Genomic DNA, 27,482 nt, shown 5'->3' with positions numbered 1-27,482 from the left:
ACAAAATTCGATTTTAATGTTTCAGACTGTCTTGTTTAGTTTTGCTTTAAATATGGAAAAAAATGACAATCCAGCCTTCGAGTTAGACAGTCCAGCTGTTCTGGTGAGTTATGCAAAGGTCAGCAACACAACTATTCTACTGAAACGAAATCTTTGCTGCGAAGGCTTGTTTCCTGGAAATAAATTGAGTCATGACTTTCAAACTTTTGTGTCATTTTTACAGATGATTTATTGTTCAATGCAATTTTTTTCAGTGTTAATATTAAATCTAAGTTTTATCCTTGAAGAGACTGAGCAATTGAGCATGTTAACTTCTGTTGTAAAAATAGTGACATGTAACTGAATATTAATAAAGAATAAATAGCCTACAATTTATTTTTATTTTTAAATAGTCTATTAAGTCTACAAATAAATGTTTACGTAACATACATCATAACACGTCACGTACTGTATTATGTAACCATAGCCTGTTATAAAAAGAAATGAAACATACGCTTCTACTTCAAGAGAAACTATCGAAGAGAAACTTCCTGTAAACTCAACATGCAATTCCGCAAACACCTTTACTATATTTTGTTTTTTGTTGCAGCAAACCAGTCCATATGCAGCAGTGACGAGTTTTCAATCAGAACCAAGTAGGTTTGAAAATAATGCTCTTCGTTTCCTGATTATCTTTGTATCCGCAAAGTCAATAAAGAGTTGTTTAGGTCTAGTTCTTGTCGATAACAAAACATTTCAGTGGCTACTTTGCACATGCTCAGTCATTTAGTCCAAGCTACTACTGCCACTGTTTGTAGCCTACTTGCAAAAAAGACTCAAGCTATGGAAAAAGCCTAAACAAAAAGGAAATTGCAAAATGTTTTGACTTTTGCAAACTTAAATTAACAATCTTAACCGTTAATCTATAATAAACTTCTTCTTAGACACCAAATCTTTTGACCTTTCGAGCAACTTATAGCATAGGTCTATTAGTAGACCTATACTGAAACTATTCATTTATGCTAAAATTGTAATACAATACTACAAACTAAAAAATACCCCCTTATAATATTTAAAAATTACAGTGTTTTGCAATTTTTCGTATTGTTGAAAACGTTGTGCAATTGAAAACGGAAACATAAAAATTCAATCTACTTGCATATAAAATAAACTTACGTAGCCTACGTAGAACACTTTTGTTGTTGCGTTTTGTAAAAGAAATACGTTTCATAACAAGCAACAAACACAAACTCCATCTTAACCCTACACATGTTATACTATAACACGTGCAATAAATTTTTGACACCTTCACAGAGCAAAGTTTGTTCACTTATTGTGCATGATTTTTCCGGTGCAGACATAAACAGTGCAAATAATGGGATTCAAGTGGCTTACAAAGGACCTTCGACTTCATCATCATCATTTTCATCAGACGAAAGTGGACCTTCATCTCAGTTCAGGAAACCGGATGAGATCAGCATCAGTGATGTTAAAAGTAACGTTGAGGCCGAACCTGCTCCAGGAGTTCGTTTAACATGGAACAATCTCCATGTGTCCGCCGGCCCTCCTCCAGGATTTATTTCAAGCTCTTCAGGACCAAGAAAACCTATTTTGAGAGGAGGTAAGAAAATGGTTTTAAGCCGTGTGCTGAATGTATAGCAACGCAGATCGATCGCTTGAACTATAAGTCACATCAGACAGTGAGACGTGCAATTGCATAATTTTATTGAGCTTTTTTAAGTTATGCGTAGTAGACTGTTTCTTTTCTTTAAAGAACGTCTTACAACTGATTTTAAGTGAGTGAGAAATGTTGAAAATCACTGATTGCATTTTGAAACTAAACACTTTAACATATGCAGATGAGCAGATCCACTGTGTTATCCACATAAAGAAAGGCCTGTATTGACAAGAGTGGGTACTATGTCCGTATCCAGGCTTAAGCCAAATGGTTGAAGATTTATATTATTTAGAAGGGAAAGACAAGGAAGCCAATCTTCATGTCCATCTTCAAGCATATCTTTGAGTGATTTGACAAAGACCTAGCTATACCCGTGGCTGAGTGCACGGTGTTGTTCAAAACCAAATGCTACTCCATAACACAAACTAATTTCCCAATTTAGCACTAGTTTTATGCTTCATCTGCAAAGTGTGTTGTTTTGTTCATATTATTTTTATGTCATCTATAACGTTTGACAAAATAATGAGAAAAGTTTTATGATTGACGAAATTACTTTGAGTGTATTGTTTTAGCGTAGGCCTATTTAAGTTTACGCCCAGTAGTTGAAGAATTAGATAAAGTGGAAGGAAGCGCAGGGAAGCCAATCTTCTTGTCAGCCATCAGCCATGTCTTTAAGTGTCCTGCCGAAGACACAGCCACACGCTCTTGAGCGGAATCGATGTGTAGCCTACCCTTTCGAGCGTTGTAAAAGGATTCTCACCACTCACCAGTCACCCTCTGGCTTTTTGCAGCCAATGTTGGGTCGCTGAAAATCATGAAAAGTAGCCTATAGACAAACGTTTGTACCTTATTGTTTTGCGTCTCTGATGTTGATAAACTTATTGTTTATTTAGTAACTGGAATAGCTGACCCTGGCACCCTCCTGGCTATCATGGGATCTAGCGGAGCTGGCAAGTCAACGCTACTGAATATTCTAACCTGGAGAAACTTGGAAAATCTCCATATTGAAGGAGAGGTTTGGATAAAAGCATTGATTTTATTTTCTACTTTTGTGTAGCTCAGTGGTTCTTAACCTTTACTAACCTGCCGAACCCTTACGCTAATCTGCAAGGTTTCGTTGAACTCCAAATTTTCGCCGAATCACAAAAACAAGAATCTACCACATTTAGTAGTAATACATTACTGTATTAATAAGACTTCTGTTGTTGTTTTTCTAAGACTAATAGTGAGATTCGAGGCTTTGTCTCAGAATCAGCAATTCTCATGTCACTTTCGTATATGCAAGCCAGTTTCGTTTTTCTGTTTTAACATCCACACGAATAGAAAACGCATGCTCGCATAAATAAATGGTTACGAATGGCATGAGAACTTCAAGGGCAACTTTTGTAATAAGAGGATAACTTTCAGTTTGTTGGCACCTGTCTTTGTGCTTACTTTTATCATTCTTTGTTTTTAAATATGTTAAATTAAAAAAGGTTACATTTAAAAAGGTGTGGCAATCATGAGCTTTTTTTTTCTAGCATAAGTATCTGTGTCTTAATACAGTGAAGAAAAAAAATGTAGGCCTACCGTCTACTAGGCCACTTAGTATGTCACATAAACAACACCAACGCAAAAAAAAAATTAAAAAAAGATGTCTGTCCTAAAATCAAGCATAGATATCCAATACTACGTTAGGGTATCAGCAGTGGCATTTTTTTTTTTAAATCAACTTGAGGGTAATCGGCCTAATTTCATGGGACACATATGTCCCAGCGGTCCTCAAAGGGTTGCAAACCTGCCTACAAAAAAGGGCAAATACAGTAAGGTAAGCGTAGGCTAAAAAGTTTTCTCCAATTTCCTTACAAAAAAGAATTTCCTGAAAAATTGAAAATAGAGCTAACTTGCAAAAAGCAAACGTGAGGAAATTCATGTTTTGAGAAAATCAAGTTTTTCTGAGCGATCGTTTTTACAATGTTACGTAATAGTACAGTATATATTTTTGCATTCTGTGTTACATGCAGATGGCACCATTACATTACGCGTCAAACACACAGATGTTTATTATAACCATCACGTAAGCCGCAATTAAGTTTCGGCTGGACAATATTTTCCAAAAATATTCGCTGATATACCATTCCGTAGGACGTGTGTTAATGTTTCAGAGGACGTTCGCGCCGAACCCCTGAAACAGCTTCGTCGAACCCCAGGGGTTCGATCGAACCCTGGTTAAGAACCACTGCATGATGTAGCTCAGGGGTCACCAACTGGCGGCCCGCGGAAGGTATCAGCGTACAAGTATAACCAAAAATACTTTTCTTGAGGGAGTTAAAGAGCACGAAGGCAAAAAATACTTTCCTGGAAGCATATTTTCGCATTGCATACGATTCCACCGACCGACCAATCAGATTATAGTTCTAGGTGGGGGTTGCTTAAAGTTATTCCAATGCGATGTCCAGCCACACTGCTGTCCCAGTGGTTGATTAAAACATCTGTTTTCGAATTTTGAAATTGTCTGTGAGCATAGGATTGCTTATTTTAAGTTTGCAAATGTCATGTAAACACTAGTGCGAGTTTCACCGTTATTGTGTTTCACGAGCAGTGTTCTCTTTATGCAAGTTTTTGTTGGCAAAATGGGTCGGTGTGCCAACTCAATTTATAATAAATTGGCAATATATTACTTATAAATTTAGAGACTTTTTCTGATTGTATTATGAAAATATTTAGCTTAGTAGGCCTACTGCAAAATGTTTTTTTTTTTAAGAAATATGGACGCTTCACGATTTTGCGTGTCATCCTTGCGCAGGAGCCATGCTAATCTGCATCGTTCCAATTATAGTATATGTACTGCCGAAGCAAGTAATGCAAAATGTTGCTAATCAACAAATTCTTGCCACGCTGATGAGCACCGCAATTTACAGTTGTCTATAACAAAAGAAAGACGGTTTTATAGATTCTCACAAAAAGGATGAAAAACCAACTCATTGCTTTATTAGAGAGAAGACTGTTCATAAATTACAATTTTTCGGTGATTTTCACAAGCGTTTGTTTCATGGTACCTGGTGTGATGATGTCTAGTTTAGCGTTGGTGGTGCCTTCAACATTTAGTTGCAGAATGGTCACTCCTTGACCTACAACAGCTGGTGCTGTTCGTCCTGACAAGGGCGCTGTGCTTGGTCTGGGGGTGCCATTCTGATGATTGTTCTTCCGCATAACTTTATAGCGACAGCTGTAGCAAGTTTAGTTTCCCAAAGTCGGTACTTGCGGGGGCGGCCACGTGGAGGTACTTGCTTTCGTCGGCAGAGAGTGCTGCTTGTGAGTGTGGTGAAATGCAGACGGCAGCACACATTATCAAGGATTGCCGGCTATACAGACCTCCTCATGGTATGGAAGGCCTAGTTTCCATCGATGACGACACCAGGCAGTGGTTAACCAACGGATGCCCTGACCCATAGCAACAACACGAGAGAAGATGGTACCTGGTTTCTTTTTCCCTGTTATTGGAGCCTAGTTTTCGCTGATATGTTTGAAGGTCACTATTGTTGCCTGTATTGCGAAGTGTCAAACATTTCTTTGTTTACTGAAACTGTTAATTGCAAGATATCTTTTGCGAAGCGAAGTAACAACACCACTCTTGCTTGGCGATGAATATTCTGATGAAACCGCTCGCCTCGCTATAAGTGCACAAAACAAGTGGCCTCTATTTATTAGGCATTGTTAAAAAAGTCAAAAGTGTTGTAAAAGGAGCTTGGCCTGGCAGTAGCGTTGTTCGATTAATTTTGTTGCTACGGTATTCTAACATAAATATGAAAAACATGTAACGCTGGATACTGGGTACGAAATGCGTTCTTTTCTAGCATAAGAGTCAACCTACCTAACATTTTATTAGTGCGGCCCGCCACAGCTCTCCTTAGTGCCAAAGTGGCCCGCATGCAAAAAAGGTTGGTGACCCCTGATGTAGCTTATTAACAAGCCTATAATAAACAGTACTGATGCGGCAAAAATATTTAGTGTCAAGGGTAATGCAAAGCAGAACAAATTCAAGTAGCCTAAACGGTGAATAGGCTAGCCCAGTGGTTCTCAACCTGTTTTGGCTTACGGCACTCTACAAACAACCAAAATATTTGGTGGCACCCACAGTCAAACCAAAAAGTTTCTGCATTAAATAAAAATAATTTTGAAAAGAGTTTTCGCAAAAACAAAACTATACAGCTCCTTATCATATCATGTACAATTTAATGAAGTTCGTTTCAAACAAAGTCAGTGCGAAATTTGCGCTGAGTTTTAGCGCAAATCCTTTCAATGTCTGGGCCCATATTTGATAATGCTACTCTAATAACTTGCGGCACCCTTGCGAAACGTAAATGGCACCCTAGGGTGCCGCAGCACTCCGGTTGAGAAGCACTGGCCTAGCCTATGGCCTATGCAAGCTATGTTACATATGTGTGCGCCAGCAAAAATGAATAAAATTTTATCTCGATTCGGCCGTTTCTTGGATAGTAAGAGTAAAAATGTTGTAAATTGCTGAAAAAACATAATACAAGTTTACACATGTAAAATATCTTGCAACGTGCATTATAGGCTGCTTATGAAAATATCATTCAACGTTAATTTACGAAAGGTGCAGTGAACTAAACAAAATAGTTACGTTTTGGCCCTAGCCTACGCCTAGACTATGCAAAAAATTGTCCATTAATTTGCACTGATAAAAACAAACGTAAAAGCAGCTGAGGCATCGTCAAGACATGGCATCAGTAGCGTTGATGAGGGATCCAGGGGGTACTTTTGGATCGGGACCGGAATGATTTTAAGGACCAGCAACCTTTCTAAGGTGCCGGGAACTTGAAGAAGCCACCACGTATTTTTTAATAAATAGTGCGCTTTTCCTAAGAAGTGTCTTGATTTAGGGCTCGAGAATTTCATTGGTACCGGGCCTAAATTATCTTCTTAACGGCCCTGCATGGCATTATTTTATGTTGGCCATAGTTAACAAATGGGCTTTATTCTGAAAAAAGGAATCCCCCATCCTCAAGAAAATCTTGCGTACGCCACTGCCTGTAATATGTTTTAAAAAAGCTTCAACCCAAAAATATCCTCTTTTATATTTAGATCCTTTGCAATGGAGTAGCTCTTGGTCCTGATATTACCGGAGTATCGGCATACGTCCAACAAGATGACTTGTTTATGGGAGAGCTGACAGTCAAGGAACATTTGACTTTCAGTGTAAGTTATTTCAAGAGCAAAACTGATACACGACTTTGACAAAGGGTTTGTTTCCATTCTGTTTCATATGCGTCCTTTTTTTAATTGTGTAAATTATCTGTTGTCTTTAATTTGATCAGATAAAGCGCAAAAGCATTGTGACGTAAACACTTGAATCACGTTTGTTACGCAGTAAAAAAGTGATCAAACGCAAACACAAATTTCACAACGGACACGAACAACTCATTGTAATTAACAAGCATTGTGTGAACACAGGTCATCTTGTCACTTAATAGCTGCCATACAAACTGAAATGTCCTTATTGTTCATTGACCATGACACAATATTAAACATAGATCGTTCATTTTCTTCTGAACAACTGTAATCAAGATTTTACACAGCACTTTCGCAAATAAGAGACTTGAAGTAGCAAATAAGAGCTGTAAACTTAAAGAGCATACTGTCGTTTCATGTGTCAAGTTATTTGTTATCAGTGCCCCAAGTAATGGGAGAAACAGCCTAGCCTACTGTTATTAGTAAATAAGATTGGTGTCAATAACTTTCATTCCAGAACTTTCTATTTCTTGAAAAGATGTTTGACGATTGCATCAATTGTAGTCCAATTAAATTAAAGCAAATGTCAAAGCAAATCAATCGATAGCACGATGGAGATAATAACGTTTATTTGGCTTGTTTGTTTGAAAACATTCGAGCTAAACTAAAGAACCAATTTGTAATCGAAACTGTGTTGAGAAGTTTTTATGAACTTGTTAGGCTTAGCACCTTCATGATATAGCCAATGACAATCTCGAAAGGAAATATTTATGGAGAAAAAGTACCAAGAAAATGGAAAAGTCCCACGGTTTTCGTAGCTACGTCCCTTTGATATCGTACCTTATGTGTTAAAATGTCTAAAAAGATAGTATTGAGTACACTACTAAGCTTTATTTGGGTCTAGACTCTAGTGTAAGCAGGGATTCATTTCAGCAACTCGATCCGAAATTTCTGGTGCATGGATGTATTTTGCGTTGCGGTTGCTTCGAACTTTGTAATGGAGCCATGGTGGCTATTTAACCAAATTGTTGTTTCACTGTTGTACAAGTGAATCCAGCAAAGGAAACCCAGCAATAAGATACTTTCACTATATTAGTTACCAGCGACTAAATAGTGCTCCAAACTTTCGTATTAAAGTTAAAGCACTGCGCTTAAATCAGTTCTCAAATAAGTAAAAATGTCAGTAACACATGTTTGAATATTATGGAATCCGGCGTTCGCAAAGTAAAAGTAGCTACAAGATGTATTTGCGTTATTTTGCGGTGCCCTGGCTTCTTAAAAACCACAACACAACCAAACGACGCCAATTTATCTTGCTATGAAGAACTAAAATTACAGCAGCCTGCAATATTGTGCATACTAAATGTAGGTCAAAATCATATTTATTAAACAGGCTGATAAATTACTTAGCCTAGCCTAATTTAATCAATTAATTTCTTAAACAACGTTTTTAATATTTCAGGCGAGATTGAGGATGCCTTCCATTTATTCAGCTGAAGACAGGTCTCGAAGAGTTCAAGAAGTGATGCAGCAAATGGGATTGAAGAAGTGTGAATCGACCGCAATTGGCACACCAGGAAGATCTAAAACTATCTCAGGAGGAGAAATGAAACGTTTGAGTTTTGCAGCTGAAGTATTATGTTTACGTTGTTTTAGTAATAAAAACCTAAAAAAATGACAAATATGTATCTTATAATAAGTTCAAGCATAAATCGTTTTGTAGCCAAGAACGACATAGAAGACAAACGCAGCAGCCTAAAACACTTTGCCATAGAGATGATTAAAATTTTGATCGTAACAAAATAGCCTACTAAGCTAAAGCTAATGAACTTACTCTCTTTGATTTGTAGGCTACTCAAATTACCACAGCAGGCCTATAGTTTTAAATCTAGGACAAATGTTTGGGTTTTGCCTTATAGTCGACAAGGGTTGAAGGGTGAAACCGCAACCCTAGTCACCTTGCCTAACGTCAGTCGAAAACCTACCAAACCCCACGTGACGTCGCTTGTAGGCTTCTTCAATGGCTTCTGTTTGCTTGCTACTTATTCTTAAAGTTATCACAAAAGCTAAGTTTTACTGCCGCTAGTTTTAGAGGCCACAAGGATTCTTTTCTACTAGCACTTTTTATTAAATAATTTTATCCCATTCTACCGTAAATCCGTTTTGCGACTAGAACTTGATAACCGACTGATCAGTGTAAATGTTTTTTCTTTCCCAAGTAAAAATCTTAATCTAACCAGTCCACTATTGACGTATTTTGCAGTTGCTTAGCAATCCTTCCATACTTTTCTGCGATGAACCTACCTCTGGGCTGGATTCTTATTTGGCAAAAGTTATTGTCGAATGCATGCAGTCGGTAACCAGACAAGGTATAAGCTAAGTTCATTTATCTTGACGCAACTCAGCTGGTAAAGTTTCAGTATATCATGTTGTTTCAAGATCAATACCAGTAAACATTTAAACAATGTAAAAAGGTAACTTATATTTCCTGAGACATCTTTAATTGCCTGAGATTAAGGTAAGGATGAATAAATTTTAATTCAACATTTTCTTTTGTATTTCAGGATGCACAGTTCTTTGTACGATTCATCAACCTAGCTCGGAGGTGTTTTCTCTTTTTGACAGACTCTTGCTTCTGGCTCTTGGGCAAGTTGTTTATCACGGAACCGCTGATCATGCAAGAAGATATTATGAAAAGTACGTGCAGTTTGTTTACAATTAAACCAAAGGTTATAACAATGTTTTTCCTGAAGCAAACGATTGACCACTACTGCTTGAATTTGAAATGACAGACTTTGAAGAAGGCGTATGATCTTCTGTTTGGTGAAGGATGTGTTTTATCATGTTTGTTTCCGACCATCAAAGTAAAAAATAAATACAGTAGCATTTCATAAAATACTATCGTTATAATGGCAAAAAATACTATCGCTTGCCATAACTTAGCAGGGGTCTGGAGAAAGGTAGAAGCGACAAAACGAGTATTGTAGCCTTGTAGGCTACATTTACGTAATTATCGGAAACGGAAAAGGAGGAACGATTTAAATTAATTAAAAGAGAAACTTAATAATTAATTTGCCAATAGATAAAAAAAACTAGCGTTCTGGGGTTTGATCAATGTTAGTGTTTTTATAACAAACTAAAAAAATCTTCCAGTAAAGTAGGAAAGTGCCAGCTAAGAAGTTGCTGGCATTAGACTTCTAAGCAGTATCGCAATAGCCTACTACTAGATTGTCAGGAAACAAAAATAGTGTAAATCACTATTAGTTTTTCTGACTTTATAGTCTTAACCTACCTGACAATCTAAATTGTTTCGTTTACAGCATCGGATATCCATGTCCAGCTAACTTCAACCCAGCCGACCACTACATAATGGCCATCTCTGTAAGGCCAAACGACGAAGAAGAGTCAAAGTAGGTTCAAATGTTCAGTGATAAGAATTGTGAGCAAACTTTTCAAAATTCAGAATGTTTAAAATCGAAGTAAAATCGATGTAGTTTTTGTATGGACACAAATAGCCTATAAGGGTGGCAACCTGTCAGTTATCGTAGCCTACTTTTGGTTTCGTGTAGGCCTAATGTCACAGTAGTATTTACAGTAGGCCTGCACCAATGCAGCTGAGTTGCAAAAGTAATTTTAAGCTGATTCGAATATGATTCTATGTCGTCTACCAATATAGGCCTAGCACTGATCTGGCTTGCCACTTTCCTTGCGCAGTATTAAGTTTTTACTTTTTTGTAGAAAACAGATCGCTTCCTTGCAAGAAATGTATGCGAACTCTATCGAGTTCAAAGAGATTATGAAAACTTTGGAATCCTTGAAAGAAAACGACGACTTGCAGCAGAATATGGTCTCTCTACAACATCATTGGAAATTTACTTTTTAAGCCTTTCCTTTGAGAAAGAGCAACGACTATTATTATACTTTCTATAAACTTATGTCCAAAAAAATTAACAACAAACGTGTTTGAATACTATTTTGAAATTTTGGACCTAAAACTACTTTTAATTTTGTTATATCACATTTTTTAAAATTTAAGATGATCCACGGTGTTGATGGTTAAACTGCGCATGATTTTCTAAGTTAACCTACAGTAAAATAGTATTGGAAAACCAAACTGAAGATCATAAGTAGAGAGCAACGTATATCTGCGATGGATAAAACGTCATATAAAACACACATTATCACGGCATTTACTTTGGCCATTTAACGCGGTCACTTAGCAATAAGTGATGTTGGTATTTGTTAATTTTTTTTAGCTCAGCATCACTGATACCAAGAACAAGGAAAGATACCGAGTGGGTTTTCTTGTACAAATGGATGCTTGTGTTAACAGAGCACTCAAAACAACCTACCGAAACCCTACTTTAACAAGGGTGAAAGTGGCTCAACAATTGGTATGATGTTACTCAGTTGACGTTTGTAATCTAACTACCCAGACGGCTACTTTATCTGGTCCAGATCTGGTAAGAATCTGAACCAGAAAATGTGGCTGTCTGGTAATCAGTGATAAAAAAGTGTTTAAAACTGAACATTTTTAAATGAAGACTCACCACCACTCGGATGGGAAGCCTGTACAATAATTGTGACTTAACATCGTCATTCTCTTCCGAACTAGGCTACGCAGCTATACAAATAAATCGTATCTTTAATAGTTTGCGGCGATCATCGTTGGATGTATTTATCTTCGAACGAATTTTCTGGCGCCCTACCAGAGCTTTCAAGCTATGACTGTTGTTGGGTCTATCTTCACCGTCATCACAAACAACACCTTTACTTCTACAATTGGAGTGCTTAACGTAAGTTGCATATTATGCAGAGTTGCGCAATGTTCTGAATAAGCCAATAGGCTGTTGGATGATAAATGGTGTTCATAGTCTGTTGCTCTCAAATAGCCTATGGGTGTCCAAATTCAGGGATGTGTGTTTTTTCGATAGAACGACACCATGCGTTGCAAGACTTTTTGGAAGAGATTGAACGTTTTGGATAAAAATGAAAGTCATTTAACTTTCTAAACCTAGTGGCATGGAACCTATAAATGAATAAAAACAAGCAGTTTAATGGGTGAATTTTAATCTGTTTTATATCAAAATGTGTTTGAAAAAGTATAAAGTATGAAAATAATGTATAGCCTATAATTTTCTTGAAGACTTCGGAGTCTCCATTTTAAGAAATCGTTTTCCAATTTTGAAATCGATAGCATAACCAAAAGAACAAGAGCTAACCAATTGACTCCTTGCAAGCAATATGTGACGAAATAATAAAAATACGCCTTTACAAATTTTGTTTTCTTATGACTGCTTTAGAGAAACGTTTTAGTTAACTGATCAAACTATATTTAACCTATCTTCATCATATACACGTTTACGTTACCAAAACCGTTATTTTTTTGCTTATTAACAGACGTTTCCTTCTGAGATTCCTATATTTCGACGAGAGCATTTCAATGGGATGTACAGCACCTTTGTATATTTCATGTCAAAGAATGTAGCAGAGGCACCGACCTATATCGTCCTACCACTCATGTATACCATCATTGTCTACTTCATGATGGGTGGGTATAACCTATGGTATAACATATCAAATTTTGTTTCTCGGCAGCCGATTGTAGCAAGATTTAACTGCGACAGACACCGTGTTTCGCCCATCATAGCCAGAATGAACGCTCCCTTCTTCACAATATCAAATTTTATTAACCAAATCTCCTAAATTTCATTAATTTAAATCTTCAACCACCGGGCGTAAGCATAGATAGCCTACGACAACAACAACAAAAACCTTTTTTATAGCAATCACTTTAGTAACCAACAACATCAACCAAGCTATCAAATCAATGAATGTCAAATGTTTGAAAAGAAGTCTGAATGAGTTGTTCACAAAACCTCACATCTTTAAAATACAGTTTATTGTGAATTTCACAATTGTTTTTAGGCTTGTATCCGAGTGCCGCAAAGTTTTTCATTTTCTACGCGATTCTGGTGCTGATGTGCAACACTTGTGTTTCGTTTGGCTACATGATCTCGTGCATGTCTCCATCTATCGGAGTGGCCGTTGCCATTGGACCGGCGCTTATTATACCGTTGTTGCTTTTGGGAGGTTTTTACATTCCGGACGAGTGAGTCTTTTCACTTTTCATTAAAAGAAATGTGTTTTAGCTCATCTTATTAACTAGGCCATAGTTTAGATTTTGGAAACACCTGGCCTTACTTCTAATGTTAGAATAATCGCTTAGCCTTAGGCTATATCCAAGCATTGCTAAAATTATTTACAACAAACAGACGACAATGTGCATGTAGCTCAACAAAAAAGACTTAAAATCAAAAGATTGATATTTAGTCATTTTTATATTGATTTAACTGCAGACAGTGGCACACCGTTTCGGCCTCTTCTGGCCTTTTTAGTGCAGTAGGTACACTGGGTAGTGGGTATGCCTATACAGCTATTTTTTCACTTTGATATCGTTCAGTTCAATTTACTTGTTTTGTGTAAACGTGCTCTGGTGTAAACACGCTATATACCCTGACGCGCATTTGTTGTAGTTTTAAGCAGCGCTCTTTAATTCCGCGTGTGCGATGCACAGCAACACCCACATGGGTTCTTAAAAAGGAAGAAATACATAAGGGTTAATCAACAATTGTGGATGTGCATGGAAGTAAAAACGTTTGCAAGCATTCACCATTTCATGAATTGAAATCATTCAGAGCTTGAAACAGAGAAAGCCTTACAAAAACCAAAGGTTAAAAGACTACAGTGCCAAAAGGCCGGTTGATTGTTGCACAATTATTTGTTGATAGCCTATTTGCACAATTATTGTTGCACAAGCACAATTACAAGGGTGCATGAAATAGCATTATGAATTCTGAAGTTTGCATAGAACAAAAAGTGTTAAAGATCACCTCGGAAGAGCAGTTACTACCTAGTTACTTAAAGTAGCCGACTAACAGCTGCAAATTTGTATTTTTCAGTCAACTTCCTATATGGCTGTTTTGGCTCAAGTACTGCTCGTGGTTTTTCTACACAAACGAGATTTTACAAATCAACCAGTGGCTTTATGTTGATAACATAGGTGAGTAGCCAGAAACCAAGAGATCGCAAGTAGGGGTAGTTCGGGGCAAAACAAGTCGTCGGGTAAAACCGGTCAATTTGATTTTAATCAAGCACAATTTTTTTTTGGAAATACTACACTCAAAAAAATGCTTTAGCGCACTTAGTGGTTCTTTTGTGATGCGACAACAGCAACTGCTGTGCAGTTTTTGCTTGCTGTCTTGGTCTAGTCTGCGAAACGTAAGTTGGTGTAAAATTTTACCTTCATATTTTGGACTAACTTTATTTTTTGGTTTAGACTAAACAGAGCATTACACTATGAAAATTGTTAATTAAACCAAGACTTTCTAGTTTAAACGAAATTACTATTATTGTAATTTGTCTCAAAACTACTCATCTTGTAGTTCTTCCTTGGAAATAGTTTTATTGGGTATTTATTGCTGTTCAACCATGGCTATTTTGGTTGGGGCAACACAAGTCAGTCATGAAGTCAGAAGTGCTGTGCCAAACTTTTGCCTCAATTGGTGAAAATGCTAAATTCTTTAACCAAACTGTCATGTAGGCTTACCTGGTTCATAGAGTAATATTTGCCTATTACATCAAAAATCAGCTTATCCTAGTGCGAGCGAAGCATTTAGTTTGGGGGGGTTTGCCAAAGGGGCACGATTTTTTTGATTTCGGCCATGTTTGAGGCCCTATCACTGCTAAACCCAATTAGGTAACAACCCACATTTTTTACAGGTGATAGTACTTCTGCCAAATATTGAAAAAACAACATCGTTCACATTGTCACTTTAAAAGGTCAAATGTCATAGACATCCAAAGTTGGCCGTTTTCAGCTCTCGGCTATGATTTTCTAAATTTTTAAAACCTTGCCAAGACCCCATTGTTGATTGGTTTTGGCTAAAATTTGGTAGAAATGTTGTTTATAGGATTCTCTATGAAGTGAGAAAATATTAGTACAAAATATTAAAGATTTTGGGAGTTATTTTATGTGAAACGTGGGTCAAAATGAAAAAAAACAAAAAGGTGGGTCTTTTTAATATCTTGGTTATTCATGACCCCAGTGAAAATTTGCACTAAAATTTTGTCCACTTATTCACTAAGGTATGATAAATCTACCACGCAAAATTCCTTTATGGTTCTCAATGTTTTCTTATAGAAAGTGTGCGTCAAAGTTTAGACAAAAACGCAAAAAATCACAAATGAAAGATTTAAAAAAAATGTAACAATATTGAACTAGGCTATACTAGAAAACATTTGAAGTGTATTTTTGATTGTGTTTCTATCAATTGTTCACAAAAGCAATTGTTCTAACATTTGGCAACTGTAATGTATCATGTGGACCTCATTGTCAGTGAACAAAATGGCAAATTTTGTCAATCTTCCTTGCTCAGTTTGTTTTGTCATCCAGAAGAACCATGGATACTCGCCACAACAATTGAACACATAATGTCATAAAATGGAATCCAGCATGTTTGCTGATGTCTGTTCTGAACAAATGTGCTGCAGTGGTGTACTTTGTATGTGAAACTGCACTTTGTATGTGTAAATATACTCTTTCTCTCATCAAAAAAACACTGACCTGTCTTACCCTTACTTAGGGGCAAAACCAGTCATTTGACTCTGTCGTAAAAATGATGTTGTATTAACATAACTTAAAAATAAATTTCACTTTTTTTTTGCTATCTTGTTTAAGGAAGCCTTAGTATAACTGTTTAACACTAAAAATTGAGACATTTTTAACTTTATGTGAAGATATACACAATAATACCAAAATGTGACTAGTCTTGCCCCGCACTATACCCTACATGGGCCACTAATTTGGATCTTTAGATATGCAAAAAAAGCCTACGCTTTTAAATCAGTTTATCTCATTTTTAACCTATTGTCGCCTTTTTAGAACTATGTTGACACCTAATTTATATGGGTCCGATTTGGTGGGTGGCTTTATTTAACAATGAAGCAAAATCTCTTGATTCAGACTTTTGTTGCCAAAAAGAATTCATTTATGTCCTAAAAATTCTTTGTTAGCCTCAAATAATTACTCTCCTTTGACAAGCTCATTTTTTATTTTCTGTTTTTTCTACTTCTGACAACGATCGCCTGAAAAGAGTCAAACCAAAAGTAGCCACTAATATAGCTTAGAGTTATAAAAAACTTTCTTCTTTCCATTTGCAAGTTCTGTGCTTCGAATCGACTCTCTAGATGTAAAACACTAAAAACGTCACTCATTCAAGAGAATCATTAGATTATATTATTAGAAGCATCAAGAGAATATTTACAACGGAATACTTGTTGTTGTTAAATCACAGAATGTAACGGAACGAGAAGAGCAGACCCTTGTTTATATTCCAATGGAATGGACGTGTTGAATGATCTTGGGTTCTGCCCGGTAAGTTCAAAAGCAGATTGAAGAAAATTACTGATGCTTTTGTATGAACTTAGCTTTGTTAATGGAAAACATATTAAAAAAGCTTTTCACGCAAATAATAAATGGTCTTAACTTAACGCGTTCCCAAATAGGCCTACTCAATTTTGTAAGTAGTAGTTAGGCTATCTAAATACGCCTACCTAAAACTTTAAGACAAAATTTGTATGAAAAAGTTGTTTAAGTTTAATAAATACTGTATGTTTAACCTAACATGTAGCCTACTGTTTTGCTGTTATGATAAAAATACAACTGAACTGATGTTTATTGCTGATCTTGCCAGTAAAAGTGTTACCTTTTATCTTCTTCTTCCAGCTTTAATTCCGCTGAATGGAGTAGCCAGTGCTGTTTTTCCTTTTATGTGATAGCTAGTTTTATCTATTTTTTTTTTTTTTTGCAAATGCACAGCTTTCATGATCTTCATTTTATAATTGTTGCATATTCGTTTGCGTTTTTCTCTCTTTCTCCCCGCCGTGGTCAATTATTATTTATTAATCCACCCAAGTCCTGCATGATAATTCTCTTTTCGTATCACGTGTATATTCGATCCATGGAGGTCACCATGATTCGATCGAAGATTAAACAAGTTGCCTTTTATACATGTCAGTTTGCTGGGCGAGGAACGAAGAAGATTACATTCATTACGTTTTGTTTTCTTACAGGACATGATCGCAAGAGATATTGGTCTTATGATTGCTCTTTTGTTGGGTTATCGCTTTCTGGGTCTTTGCGCCCTCTTTTACAGAGTGCGAGAAAGCACAAGATAATTTCTTGTCTAGTGTTTGAAAAATATTTTGTTAAAACAGTATTACAGGTGCAAAAAAAGACGAGAATTTAAAAAAGTCGGACTTTTTATAGCATATCCAAGATTGTCTCGTTTTGTCATGGTTTCTAACTGATTGAACTAACAGTGCATTGTTTTCAATTTGTAATAAGATGGTATGTGTTATGCTTTGATTGTTAACTGTAAGTTAGAGTAAGGGGAATTAAAATTTCAAATTTCCGAGGTCTACTGTATGAAGTTTTTAACACTATTGAGCATATCAATTCTGTGTGTAACGCAAAAATTCCAAGTAATTGCGGAAATTACCATTTCGAAGAATGATTCCAGACTGCAAAATCCGCCATTTTTACATTAATTCAACGTCTGCGGACGTTGATTTTGCTGTCTGGAATACGATGTTGTTTTACGCGTCATAAAAGGTGTGATGCTACAATTAAAAATAGTGAAACGCCTTGAAAGTTTGTAACTCAGGCTGTGTTTCGGTAAGACATGTAAAATAAAGTAACTTATTATTAATTGTGTGTTTTCAATGCAACAAAATTAATGAGTTTTATGTCAAGCGATTAGATCCTCAAATAGTTCAATCATTTGCAAAAGAAATGGTTGTGATATGCTCATTTTCGCTTGATGGCTTATTGAAATCAAATTCCCTGCTAGTCTAATAAACAACGAAGTAAGCATTTTTACAAAAGAAAAAATTTGTTAAGAAAATTTGTCTATATTGAATATACTGTGTAGGCTAATAAATAGGCCGTGCACACAATAGATGTCAAAAAAATGTGTTATGTGGGCTACGTAATTTGTAAAGTCTTTCGTGGCTGATAAATTTTCAGTAATTTGTTTTCTGATTTTATGCTCATGTAAATCTGCTATGCTTTTTGTTCTATTCACCTACTTGAATGTGTCATTAAAATTCACCCCGTCACAGCCTTATAGCAAGCCCCCTTTTGTCACTGGAAGAATTTATAAGAACAGCACCAAATTAGGTAGCAAGAGACATGAAACCATTTGCAATATTTACAAGGAATAACTTTAGTCAGTATCGTTTACTGGGGGGTCCTGGAAATGCTTGTTTAAACGTATCAGCATGATTTTAGGGAGCACAACATCTCCAAGGGGCAGGAAACTTGACCAAACCACATTGTCTACTTTGGATATTATGTGTTTTTTCTTAGTGGGACAGCGGATTCTAAAGTGGCCCAAGTCAAAACAGTGACTTTGAGATAATCGAGCTTGGAGATTCGTGCTGTGGTGGATGTCGCTGAAGGTTTGCAATCTTTATTAATCTTTATTAGGGCATACAACCTTTATTAAAATAAAGATTGCAAACCTTCACTGGCAATGTTTGTCGTGGCATGGGTCTTCGAACTTGATGATCTCAAATCCTCTTTTTTAACTTGAGCCATTTTAGAATCAGCTTGATTAGGGCCCGAAGATTTCTTTGGTACAGAGACAAAATTATCTTCTTAACGGCCCTGAATGTGGCAGCTTATTGTGAGTGCACCATGCACAAATAACAGCCAAAACGCAACAAACAGTGCAATCAATTTAAATTTAGCCTAGATGAAAAGATATTATAATTTACAAACGCGGTAGGCCTGGCCGTACGTTTAGAAAGTTTTGAATAAAATCCTACAGGTTAATTGGTTTGGACTTCTAAAATCCATGGTTTCAGTAAAAAAAGCAACTCAATGACTCAATCTGTTTTGGAAATTTGTTTTACAATCCGGCAAGATTCAACTTTAAGAATCCGGATGCTAAACGGCTCTGGGCGACAACTGCAAATAAAATAAATGACGACACATTGCGTCACACATTGGAAAGTCGATTTTTCCAAATTGACAAAAAACAGAGACACGATAAACGAAAAGCCTAATATTAAATTTTGTGACGATTATTTAAGGCTAATTTGTTTGTTTCTATTTCGACTCCAAAAGTTTGACTGTCATTATACTGCAAAGCAAAAGCATGTAGACATTTGGTTTCACCATACAAGCTACGGAGACCTTCCATCCCGTTAGGTAGATTAAAAGATGGCAGCCAACAATCCTTGATGAAATGGTCTGCGGCCTAATCTTTAACTCTACATTTATAAAGAGAGAAAGAGGCCATTCCCCATTGACGCATGGTTGAGCGGAAAAGCCCGACGCCCGCACGAGCACGATTGATGTGCACCCAAGCCGTCTTGGAAGGGCAGGTCAATGGCACAGGTGTCGATGTCAGGAATGAACAAACGGAGTCTGATGGTATTTGACTTCCTTTCAGATTTCCATTTATGTTTCCATCAATTAATCGCAAAAATGTTTTATTTGTCAGTTTGATTAAGCAGAAGTTGAGCGGCTGGCAGAAATGAGAGTCTTGGTTTTAGTGGACGAGTGCATTCGTTTGAAAGTTTGTCTTAAGAGAGTTAAAGAGTTTGTTTGCTACGTGGCCGAGTGGTGAGAGCTTATAGTCACGTGTCCCACTCAAAATCAAGAAAAAAATATGTAATTTATCTCCGGTTTTAGAAAATTATCTCGTTATTTCATTGACCTAACTCGAAACATAAAAATCGCGTGTTTTCCGCAGTAGCGTGGATATAATGGGTGAGAATTTTTGTTGCTATTTTAATCTGAAAAAATAATACATAATTTTGAAGTAAAACGCATTGTTCACCTAAGAAGTATTGAAATATGAAGTAAAATACTAAAATATGAACTAAAATGTGCCATGTAGGCTATAGCATAACCCAGAGGTGGGCAAACTGGCTCGGGTTCCAAATAGCGACTGTCAGAACAGCGACTGTCAATAGAGCGACCACACGACAGCGATTAATTAAAAACAGCGACTGTCAATAGAGCGACTACACGACAGCGATTCATCAAGAACTCGATTAATTAAAAACAGCGACCTCGAAATTTGGCCTCCAAGTCAAAACCTGCTGACTGGCATGATATAAATCTAAAAATTATGAAGTCGCTATTATGAAGTCGCTATTATGAAGTCGCCATTATGACAGTCGCTGTTTTGACAGTCGCTATCCGGCCTGGATGCCGGGCAAACTACAGCTCGCGGGCCGCATGCGTCCCGAAACAACTTTCTGTGCGGCCCGCGAAAGCCTGAAGCAAATATATAGCCTTATAAAATAATCTTAAAGTTGCTTGAAAATTTTAATTATTACAATGACTTAATTAAACTTTTTCTTCATATATTTCATCTTGATAAAGATAAATTATAGTCTTTTTGTTGCATTGTACAACAGTAGTTTGTTTCCCCAGCCACATTGTGGTCTTGCATGAATGCATGGCTATTATCAGGGAATCGGATGGGATGGAATAGAAGATGGAATGGAAGACAGATTTTGGGATGGAAGATGGAAAATGTCAAGGATGGAAAGGAATGGAAGATCTTGATGATGGGATGGAAGACAATCTTCCATCCCAATTCCATAATTAACTTTCTAACGCTTTATCAAGACATGCAAAATATTAAGTTGCTTGCTGAAGTAATTCGAACGGTACGTTCAAATAATAATTCAAACGGTACGTATAATCCTTAGGAAAATACTGCTGTTAAATTTTTAGCTTTAGCCTATGGTTTTTAGGTTTATTTGTGGCATATTCAATGCGGAGATCACAAAATGTGAAAATGGAAGAGATTTCTGAGATGAAATGGAAGATTTCTAAGATGGAATGGAGATGGAATAGAAGAAAATCTCAGGATGGAAGATGGAAAAAACGTCTTCGATTCCAACCCATACCCTAGCTATTATTAGTGTCAAAGCAGCCATTGCTAAACAGCCAATTACGTCACAATCGAAATTTCTGACTTCGGCCTGTCGCATCATGAGACTTCCTTTTTCGTTTTAGTCTTGGATCAAAACCAAGACTCTTGGTGTTGGTATAGAAAAGCGGCAATTGCGACAGTTTTTCTGATTATGTTAATTCGCTCACAGATGTATTATGTTTAATTCGCTCAAAGCGCGTCTGGCAAAGTAAAGTGTTATCTTGATGTGGGTTGCATTCAAATAAAAAATTGAGACAAACATTTTTTATATCTTTTGGCTACATGTAGGCTACTGTATATAAAATCTCCGTTTCTTTCGTTACTTTAAAAATAAATAAAAGCCTGTGTTTTCACTATTTTAGATTTGATGTTTTGGCTTATAATCTTAATTATACTATACCGCGGCCCTCGAACATATTCAGACTCTGATTGCGGCCCTCGAGATAAAAAGTTTGCCCACCCCTGGTAGCCTATGGGTATAAATTTGAGACACCGCATTCGAAAATTCCCTAAAAAAACTATACATAGGCTACAAGACCAGACAAACCTTCGTCAAAGATTCACTATTAAAATCATGTGGTGAAGAAAAAATGATTTGAATCTAAATTTATATTTTAAACCAATTTGTGTAGTTCTAGCTTCTCCAGAAATTTAGATTTTAATTGGATTGATTTAATTAAATGCAAAGTGTGAGTTTTGGGCGAAAATACAAAACACTGGAGCAGGAAATAACCTACTCAAACAGTGACCAAAACAAGGTCAAAATTTCGATCTTTTTTCGATTTCAAAATTTACATTCTTTATTTTTCTGGAAATATTTGGTCATTTGAATTCTGGTGCCTCTAAAAAAATCTGGATCTGCTACTCTATGCAAATCAGCACTTTGAATTTCGATCTCAAAATTACTTTAGACAAGCAATTTTAAAATTAATGTGCTCCCAGCACAGACTAAAATATTTGAGTAGGCCACATTGCAAATATTTGAGCATAGTTTTGCGTAACTCTTTTTAATTTCGTCTTACACCTCTTCTAAATAATCGTATCGTCAATACTCTGATTAGACTACGGGTCCGCATTATATTTTTACCAGTCCGGCAGTGTTGAAAAGTTATAAACCACTGCTCTAAATTACCTAAAAATCTACGCTGTCACTAACAACTAGGTGGCGTCATAAACAAGACCATCGTACAATTCCAACAATTTATTTGATTTCATCTTTGAAATATGGCAGCACAGTTTGAATTATGGAAAGAAAAGGTGCCAAATTCTTTCGAATTGTACTCTTTGCATACTTTTTGATGTCTTTTCTGCAAAATAAAACACAATATATAACTATATCAATCATTTCTTTCTACCGATCAATAGCACCATTTACTTGATTGTTCATAGTGAACGTGTGAGCAAAACAAAACAACCTTATCTTGCGGTGAAATACTTTGCTATTGCTTTTAAATTAATGTATTAGCTGATTATGCTAAGGTTGCTCCATCTCTTGTAGGTCTAAACGCTTAAAAAAATGATAAATTTAAAAGATAACCTACTTACTAGTAACAGTAGGTGAATTTGTAGCTGGAGGCACAAGGAGCTCTGTAGACCCAAGTGTAGAAGCTGCCACAATGATAAACTGGAGCGCATGTGGCTCTCACTTTGCAAGTGTAACCGCAAGCGAAGTTTTGGACAAGCTTGGGAATAAGAACATTCCAGTGGTTATCGAATTCACTCATGTAGCCGCTGCATCGTCTAACAAGAAGGTCGACGTAACATTGGGACATGTATGCACCCCAGCTGTAGCAAGTGTAATATTTGCTGAAGTAAGATTGAAGCATTTTCTTGTATTGGTCGTAGTGGCATGATTTGGCCTGAAAAAAGTAAAAATATCTCGATATTATTTTCAAACTTTGCAAATGTGCCACTGAAGCACAACTGATTTGCTTTTTCGATTTTAATACATCCATCCGCAATTCAGTTGTCGTAGTAAAAAATTTTAAGCGGTAATAATCAGTCACAAGATACTTACGGCATAAATTTTCTTGTAAAGGTAACTTCGCTTCTTGGCAACAGATTCTCTGAGTTTCTTCTCGTAGTCAGCGATGGCAACCTTTCTCTTGGCAATGCAAGCATCAAACATGGCTTGGATCTTACTGATGTAAGCTTCGAATGCCTTTTTGTAAGCAGCTTGTGACTTGACATGCTTCATGTAGCAATCGTAAATTCGTTGATTAAGTTGGGTCCAATACTTTGAGCAAGCTTCTTCTCGAACTTGTTCAAGTGCTTTCTTCACTCTAGCGAGTTCAGCAATTTGATAAGCAGTAAGAGTGCTGGAGCTGAAACACAAAGCATAAGATTGGATAACAACTTTAATTGAATGAAAAACAACTGAAGATACTCCGCGTTGGTGGAAGCTAGATGGGATCTTGCATTGTAATTTAATGTACAGTGACATAAAATATTGAATCATGTTTTTTTTCAAAAATAGACTATGATTTTTTATCTTGTCTTGATTATATTTTTGAGGCTTGTGTGAAAAATAATGATGCAGGTATTACTTACCAGTAAAGGAATCGTCGTCTCAAACTTTCGAGGTAAGCGGCATGTCTATCTTTGACGCATTGTTCAAAAGCAGCCTTGTATTGAATGTGGAAATTAATCCACTTGCTCTTCCAGGTGTAAAATTGGTTATTACGTTCATTGAGAGCGTCTTCCATTTTCTTGTTCAATTCAGCAATGAGTGGAGCAACACTTCCGGCAGCAGCCTCTGAAAATAAAAGTATTCGCATTTTACAAAACGTCACGTCAGTCAAACAAGCAAAATCATCATTTGTCATCTTGTGATTTCTTCCAGTTGCTGCAATTTCTGCTACATCAATTTGATGAACATGAATTCTACCACAATGTTTGATTTTACTCCTGTTTAGTGTGGAAATTAATTTGGTATTTGAGGCTGTATTTGATCTGTCATTCTCTTTCCGATACCGTATCCTATACAGTATTTGGCACCGCAATAAAACACGCGACTGTGCCAATCCCTTGCATTTAGGAAATGATTTCAGTCTTGAGCACTCTTTAAAGATTATCTTACTGCTGCAATTAGGCGTTATGTTTTATGACTAGTCAATAAAATTTACAAGGGCATGACAACACTGTTATAATCTGTTGCAATATTTGACACTTTTGTAACTTACTGACGTCACAAGTTTTCAAGTTCTTGTAAGTAACAAACTTCAACTTATAAACGAAAGGAGCAAGATAGTATTGCTTGCAAGCGTAAGTGTTCTTGTATGTGTACCAACATCCGAGGGATTTGCTGAAATACAAGAAAATGGAATGAAATAAATTGACCACTATTAGTCATGTACAAAAGTAACCTTGATGATTTAGTTGCTAAGTTTTTGAATTTATGATTTTTCAAGTAGCGTTTCATGATAAGTGTAAGTATGACACAACTAGTGAACTTATAACAGCTTGCTCACCAGCTGCTGTAGTAAGACCTCTTGTAGAATCTAAGACATGCATTGGACATGTAACATCGGTAAGCGCATGTGTAGTAGTTGATGAGCTTGTTCTTGTATTCGTTAAGTTTGGTTCTGTAGGCATAGACAATATCACGGACCTTGTACTTTTCTTGATAGTGGTAATCGTAAACAGCCCAGTAAGCTTTGTATCCAAGCCACCAGTCGTTGTCGCCACCTGTGAAATAATCACTTGTGAGACATACTCAACAAGCCTACAATATTTGGGTAATTGTGTTATTTTGCAATGATGTTTTTTCGTGCGTAATATAAAATAGCATCTTACTGAAAAGAGAACTCAATAGCTTGCGAAGGCCCTCCTTGTTCTTGAGAACGATTGAATAAAGGTAAGTGTCGTATTTTGTGACGTAATCGTTGATCTTCTTTTCAAGAGCCTTCTTGTATTCAGCGATCTTGGCAAGTCGGGTGTTCAAGCAATCTTCAGCGCTGCAATGTATCTCTGTTAATATCAATTTCATGCCACAGTGCGTCTTGCCTGTTGCCAGCTTTTTAACTGGTTTCATAACATGGCTTCGTAGCCAAGCCAGTTTTATCATTGTTATAAAAACATAGCCTACATTGCTCATTGTAATTAAATTGTTATCATTTTGTTATGATATGTAATTTTACTGAACTTTTATCTTTACGATTTTCTACAAATATTCGACAAAGAGTAGGCCCAAGGTGAGAACTTTTAAACAAAATGTTACTCACGCCTTGACAATCTTAGCATGGTACTCGGAAATAGTCTTGATCTTGGAAGCAATGAGGCTGTTGTAACTGGCGAAAATAGCGGCTCGTTTTTCATCAAGTTTCTTGTTGTAGGCAGCGATCTTGGCATCTCTATCGTTGATGTAGATCACACCACCACATCTACAATAGAAAACAAATGAATGATGGTAAAGTCTTTTGCGGTTAAAGATTATGAGCAGTGGTGTGCAATCAACAAACTTACGTTCTGTAAGCGTAGTACATGGTCAAGTATTTCTTGTAGTATTCCTTGTATTCAGCATGGATAGCATCAATCTTCTTCATGAATTCGTTTCTCTTGGCGTACATAGCTGCACTCATCTTGGCAAGGGAAGTTGCCAAGCAGTTTCTGACTTCACTAGTGACATCAGCAACGCTCTTTTCTGAAATATCAAGAGCCAATGTTTTTGCTGTGCATAACGTAATCGACACTATTATGAAATGAGATATAAAAATTCAATTTGTCACAATAACTCAGGTTTGTCTATTAAAAGTCGATCACAAGAATGGGCAACGTTTTCACTTACCGGACCATCCGGCCTTTCCGCAATCTTCACCGGGATAAACCTTCAAGATGGGAGCGTAGTAGCTTGCAGAGCACCAAGTGCTTGGGAAGTAGAAAGTGTATCTGTAGCATGATGTTGTAGGATACACGTAGAAGTTGTGGCTACAGTAGTAACTGTAGGTGTAAGCTGCGTTTGAGGCCTAAAACATAGCAACACGTGTTCAATGTTTAGCGGAAATTTTCACAATCATATTTATGATCAGTTGCATTAATAAATTTTCGTTGTTGGATTTTAGTAGCTGCAAAACATTTCCTGATGCAAATTTAAGTTAAATTTGTAATGATCTCGCTGCCTACAAGAGGCTAACGGGTTACAAATTTTCTGTAAATTTATACTTACGGCAATGCACGCCAAAAGAACCAACAAAAGTTTCATCTCTGGTTTTGTTCTTGATTTCTTTGCTTTCGAAAAAAATCGATAATCTTTCGTTGAACGCGCACCTTTTTATAAGAAGTTCGCTCCATGCAATAGCACTCAAAACTCCATTAGCTCCAGGATGTACGTTTTGTTGACGGAGTTCAAACTGATTTGAAGTATCATGATTGTGGAGGGGGCTTGATATAATGGCCTTAATTAAGATATCCTATAGATATGATGCAAACATGCAATGTTGTGGAAAATGGTCTATAGCCTAACTCAATTGTTGCTAAGAAGATTTGGCCAGTGTAGCTTACCTTTAGCAGACTATGCTAACGATAATTACAAAAAATATTCTAGTTTCCTTATTATTTTCTTAATTTCTTGAAACTGCTGGTCCCTGAGAATTAGACAAACTTATTTGTTGTATAAACTTTACTTACAAAAGCCTAACAAATAAGGAGGCCGGCCATTCCACCATCGCTGAGTAGATGGCAATGGCCTAATAGCCTATTGGGGATAGAAGCGGAAAAGCAGGACACTAACAGAGAAAACTTGATTGTACCTTCAAATTTCGCATGAATTTAAGGATTTTGATATCACATGAATAGCTTTATGTTGCCTAAACAAGACATTTCTGATGTTTTAATGTTTGATATAAATCGAAATATATTTTTTTAAATGTCCGCTTTGCCCTGTCACTGTGTATTTTAACAACTTTTCGTTACATCGAATGGTACAGGGCATTGTTTGATTATATGTGGACAAAAATAAGTTATTTAAAAACACATAGGCTATGTCCCGCTTTGCTCCACGTCTCTCTTTGCTCCGTCTTCCCCTACATGCTTTTCATTTTGCACGTGAGCCAACAAGATAATCAGTGGCATATACAGTACTCTGTCATGGATGCCACAAACAGACAATAATTGTTTATGCTTAGTTGTGTATCAACATGTTTGAATCTCATTTAAATCAATGTTTCCATGATGTTGTTGAAGGCTTAAAGCAACCAGAACTTTCTTACGCAGCTAAATAAACAACAGATCTGCTTAATTTTTGACTAAATGATCCACCAGCAAAGAACCCAATGTTTGTGATGACCTTCAACCATGGTATCATGTGTCATGCTAACTGAACAGCATTGTCTTGCTCTTGGGCAGATATCAAACAGGCATTCATAGGCCTACTCACTTTGTGTGTGAGCGATCTCACCACGAAAGGTTACGCAGCGGACGAGTTGTTTTTGTTGATTTTTCAAAACGATGCTTCACAGTTCGTCGTAATCAAGTAGACTACAGTACTTGACCAACTTCACGACTATTCCGCATCGTCATTTACTGCAATTATGAATCCATTAATAAATTTAACACGTTACAATAAGTTTTTA

The 27,482-nt window shown here is 36.6% G+C and overlaps 2 protein-coding genes and 1 non-coding gene across 4 annotated transcripts; 1 reads left to right on the top strand and 2 right to left on the bottom strand.

The window, feature by feature from the left end:
* Window positions 1-29: 29 nt before the first annotated feature.
* Window positions 30-18,071, top strand: LOC145771987 (protein white-like). 2 transcript variants are annotated; one of them, XM_082583783.1, is made up of 17 exons: window positions 30-103; window positions 590-635; window positions 1,337-1,600; window positions 2,551-2,672; window positions 6,746-6,859; window positions 8,355-8,525; window positions 9,156-9,261; window positions 9,457-9,589; window positions 10,213-10,302; window positions 10,631-10,739; window positions 11,149-11,286; window positions 11,545-11,688; window positions 12,293-12,443; window positions 12,821-13,004; window positions 13,855-13,955; window positions 16,249-16,328; window positions 17,027-18,071. In XM_082583783.1, the coding sequence occupies exons 1-17, from the start codon at window positions 53-55 to the stop codon at window positions 17,129-17,131; spliced, it is 2,109 nt and encodes a 702-aa protein (XP_082439909.1). In that variant the 5' UTR covers window positions 30-52; the 3' UTR covers window positions 17,132-18,071. The 2 variants fall into 2 exon arrangements, with proteins under 2 accessions (XP_082439909.1, XP_082439908.1); XM_082583782.1 differs by having other exon boundaries at window positions 30-118.
* Window positions 4,398-4,499, bottom strand: LOC145773092 (U6 spliceosomal RNA). The gene has a single exon (XR_014289500.1). It is a non-coding gene; the product is annotated as a U6 spliceosomal RNA (small nuclear RNA).
* Window positions 18,072-22,099: 4,028 nt separating the features above from the next.
* LOC145772686 (uncharacterized) lies at window positions 22,100-26,141 on the bottom strand. Its single transcript, XM_082584558.1, has 11 exons — window positions 26,078-26,141; window positions 25,700-25,877; window positions 25,378-25,555; window positions 25,137-25,295; window positions 24,709-24,869; window positions 24,384-24,600; window positions 24,096-24,217; window positions 23,464-23,668; window positions 22,931-23,237; window positions 22,459-22,772; window positions 22,100-22,220 (listed from the first exon to the last, which is right to left on the bottom strand). Coding segments are annotated over exons 1-11 (1,878 nt in total). The 5' UTR covers window positions 26,114-26,141; the 3' UTR covers window positions 22,100-22,219.
* Between the last annotated feature and the right edge of the window lie 1,341 nt (window positions 26,142-27,482).

This window comes from Aplidium turbinatum, chromosome 6 (assembly GCF_918807975.1).
Source record: "Aplidium turbinatum chromosome 6, kaAplTurb1.1, whole genome shotgun sequence".
In the NCBI taxonomy this organism is placed as follows: domain Eukaryota; kingdom Metazoa; phylum Chordata; class Ascidiacea; order Aplousobranchia; family Polyclinidae; genus Aplidium; species Aplidium turbinatum.
The sequence above is the reverse complement of the archived record's forward strand: the minus strand, read 5'-3'. Positions and strand labels throughout refer to the sequence as shown.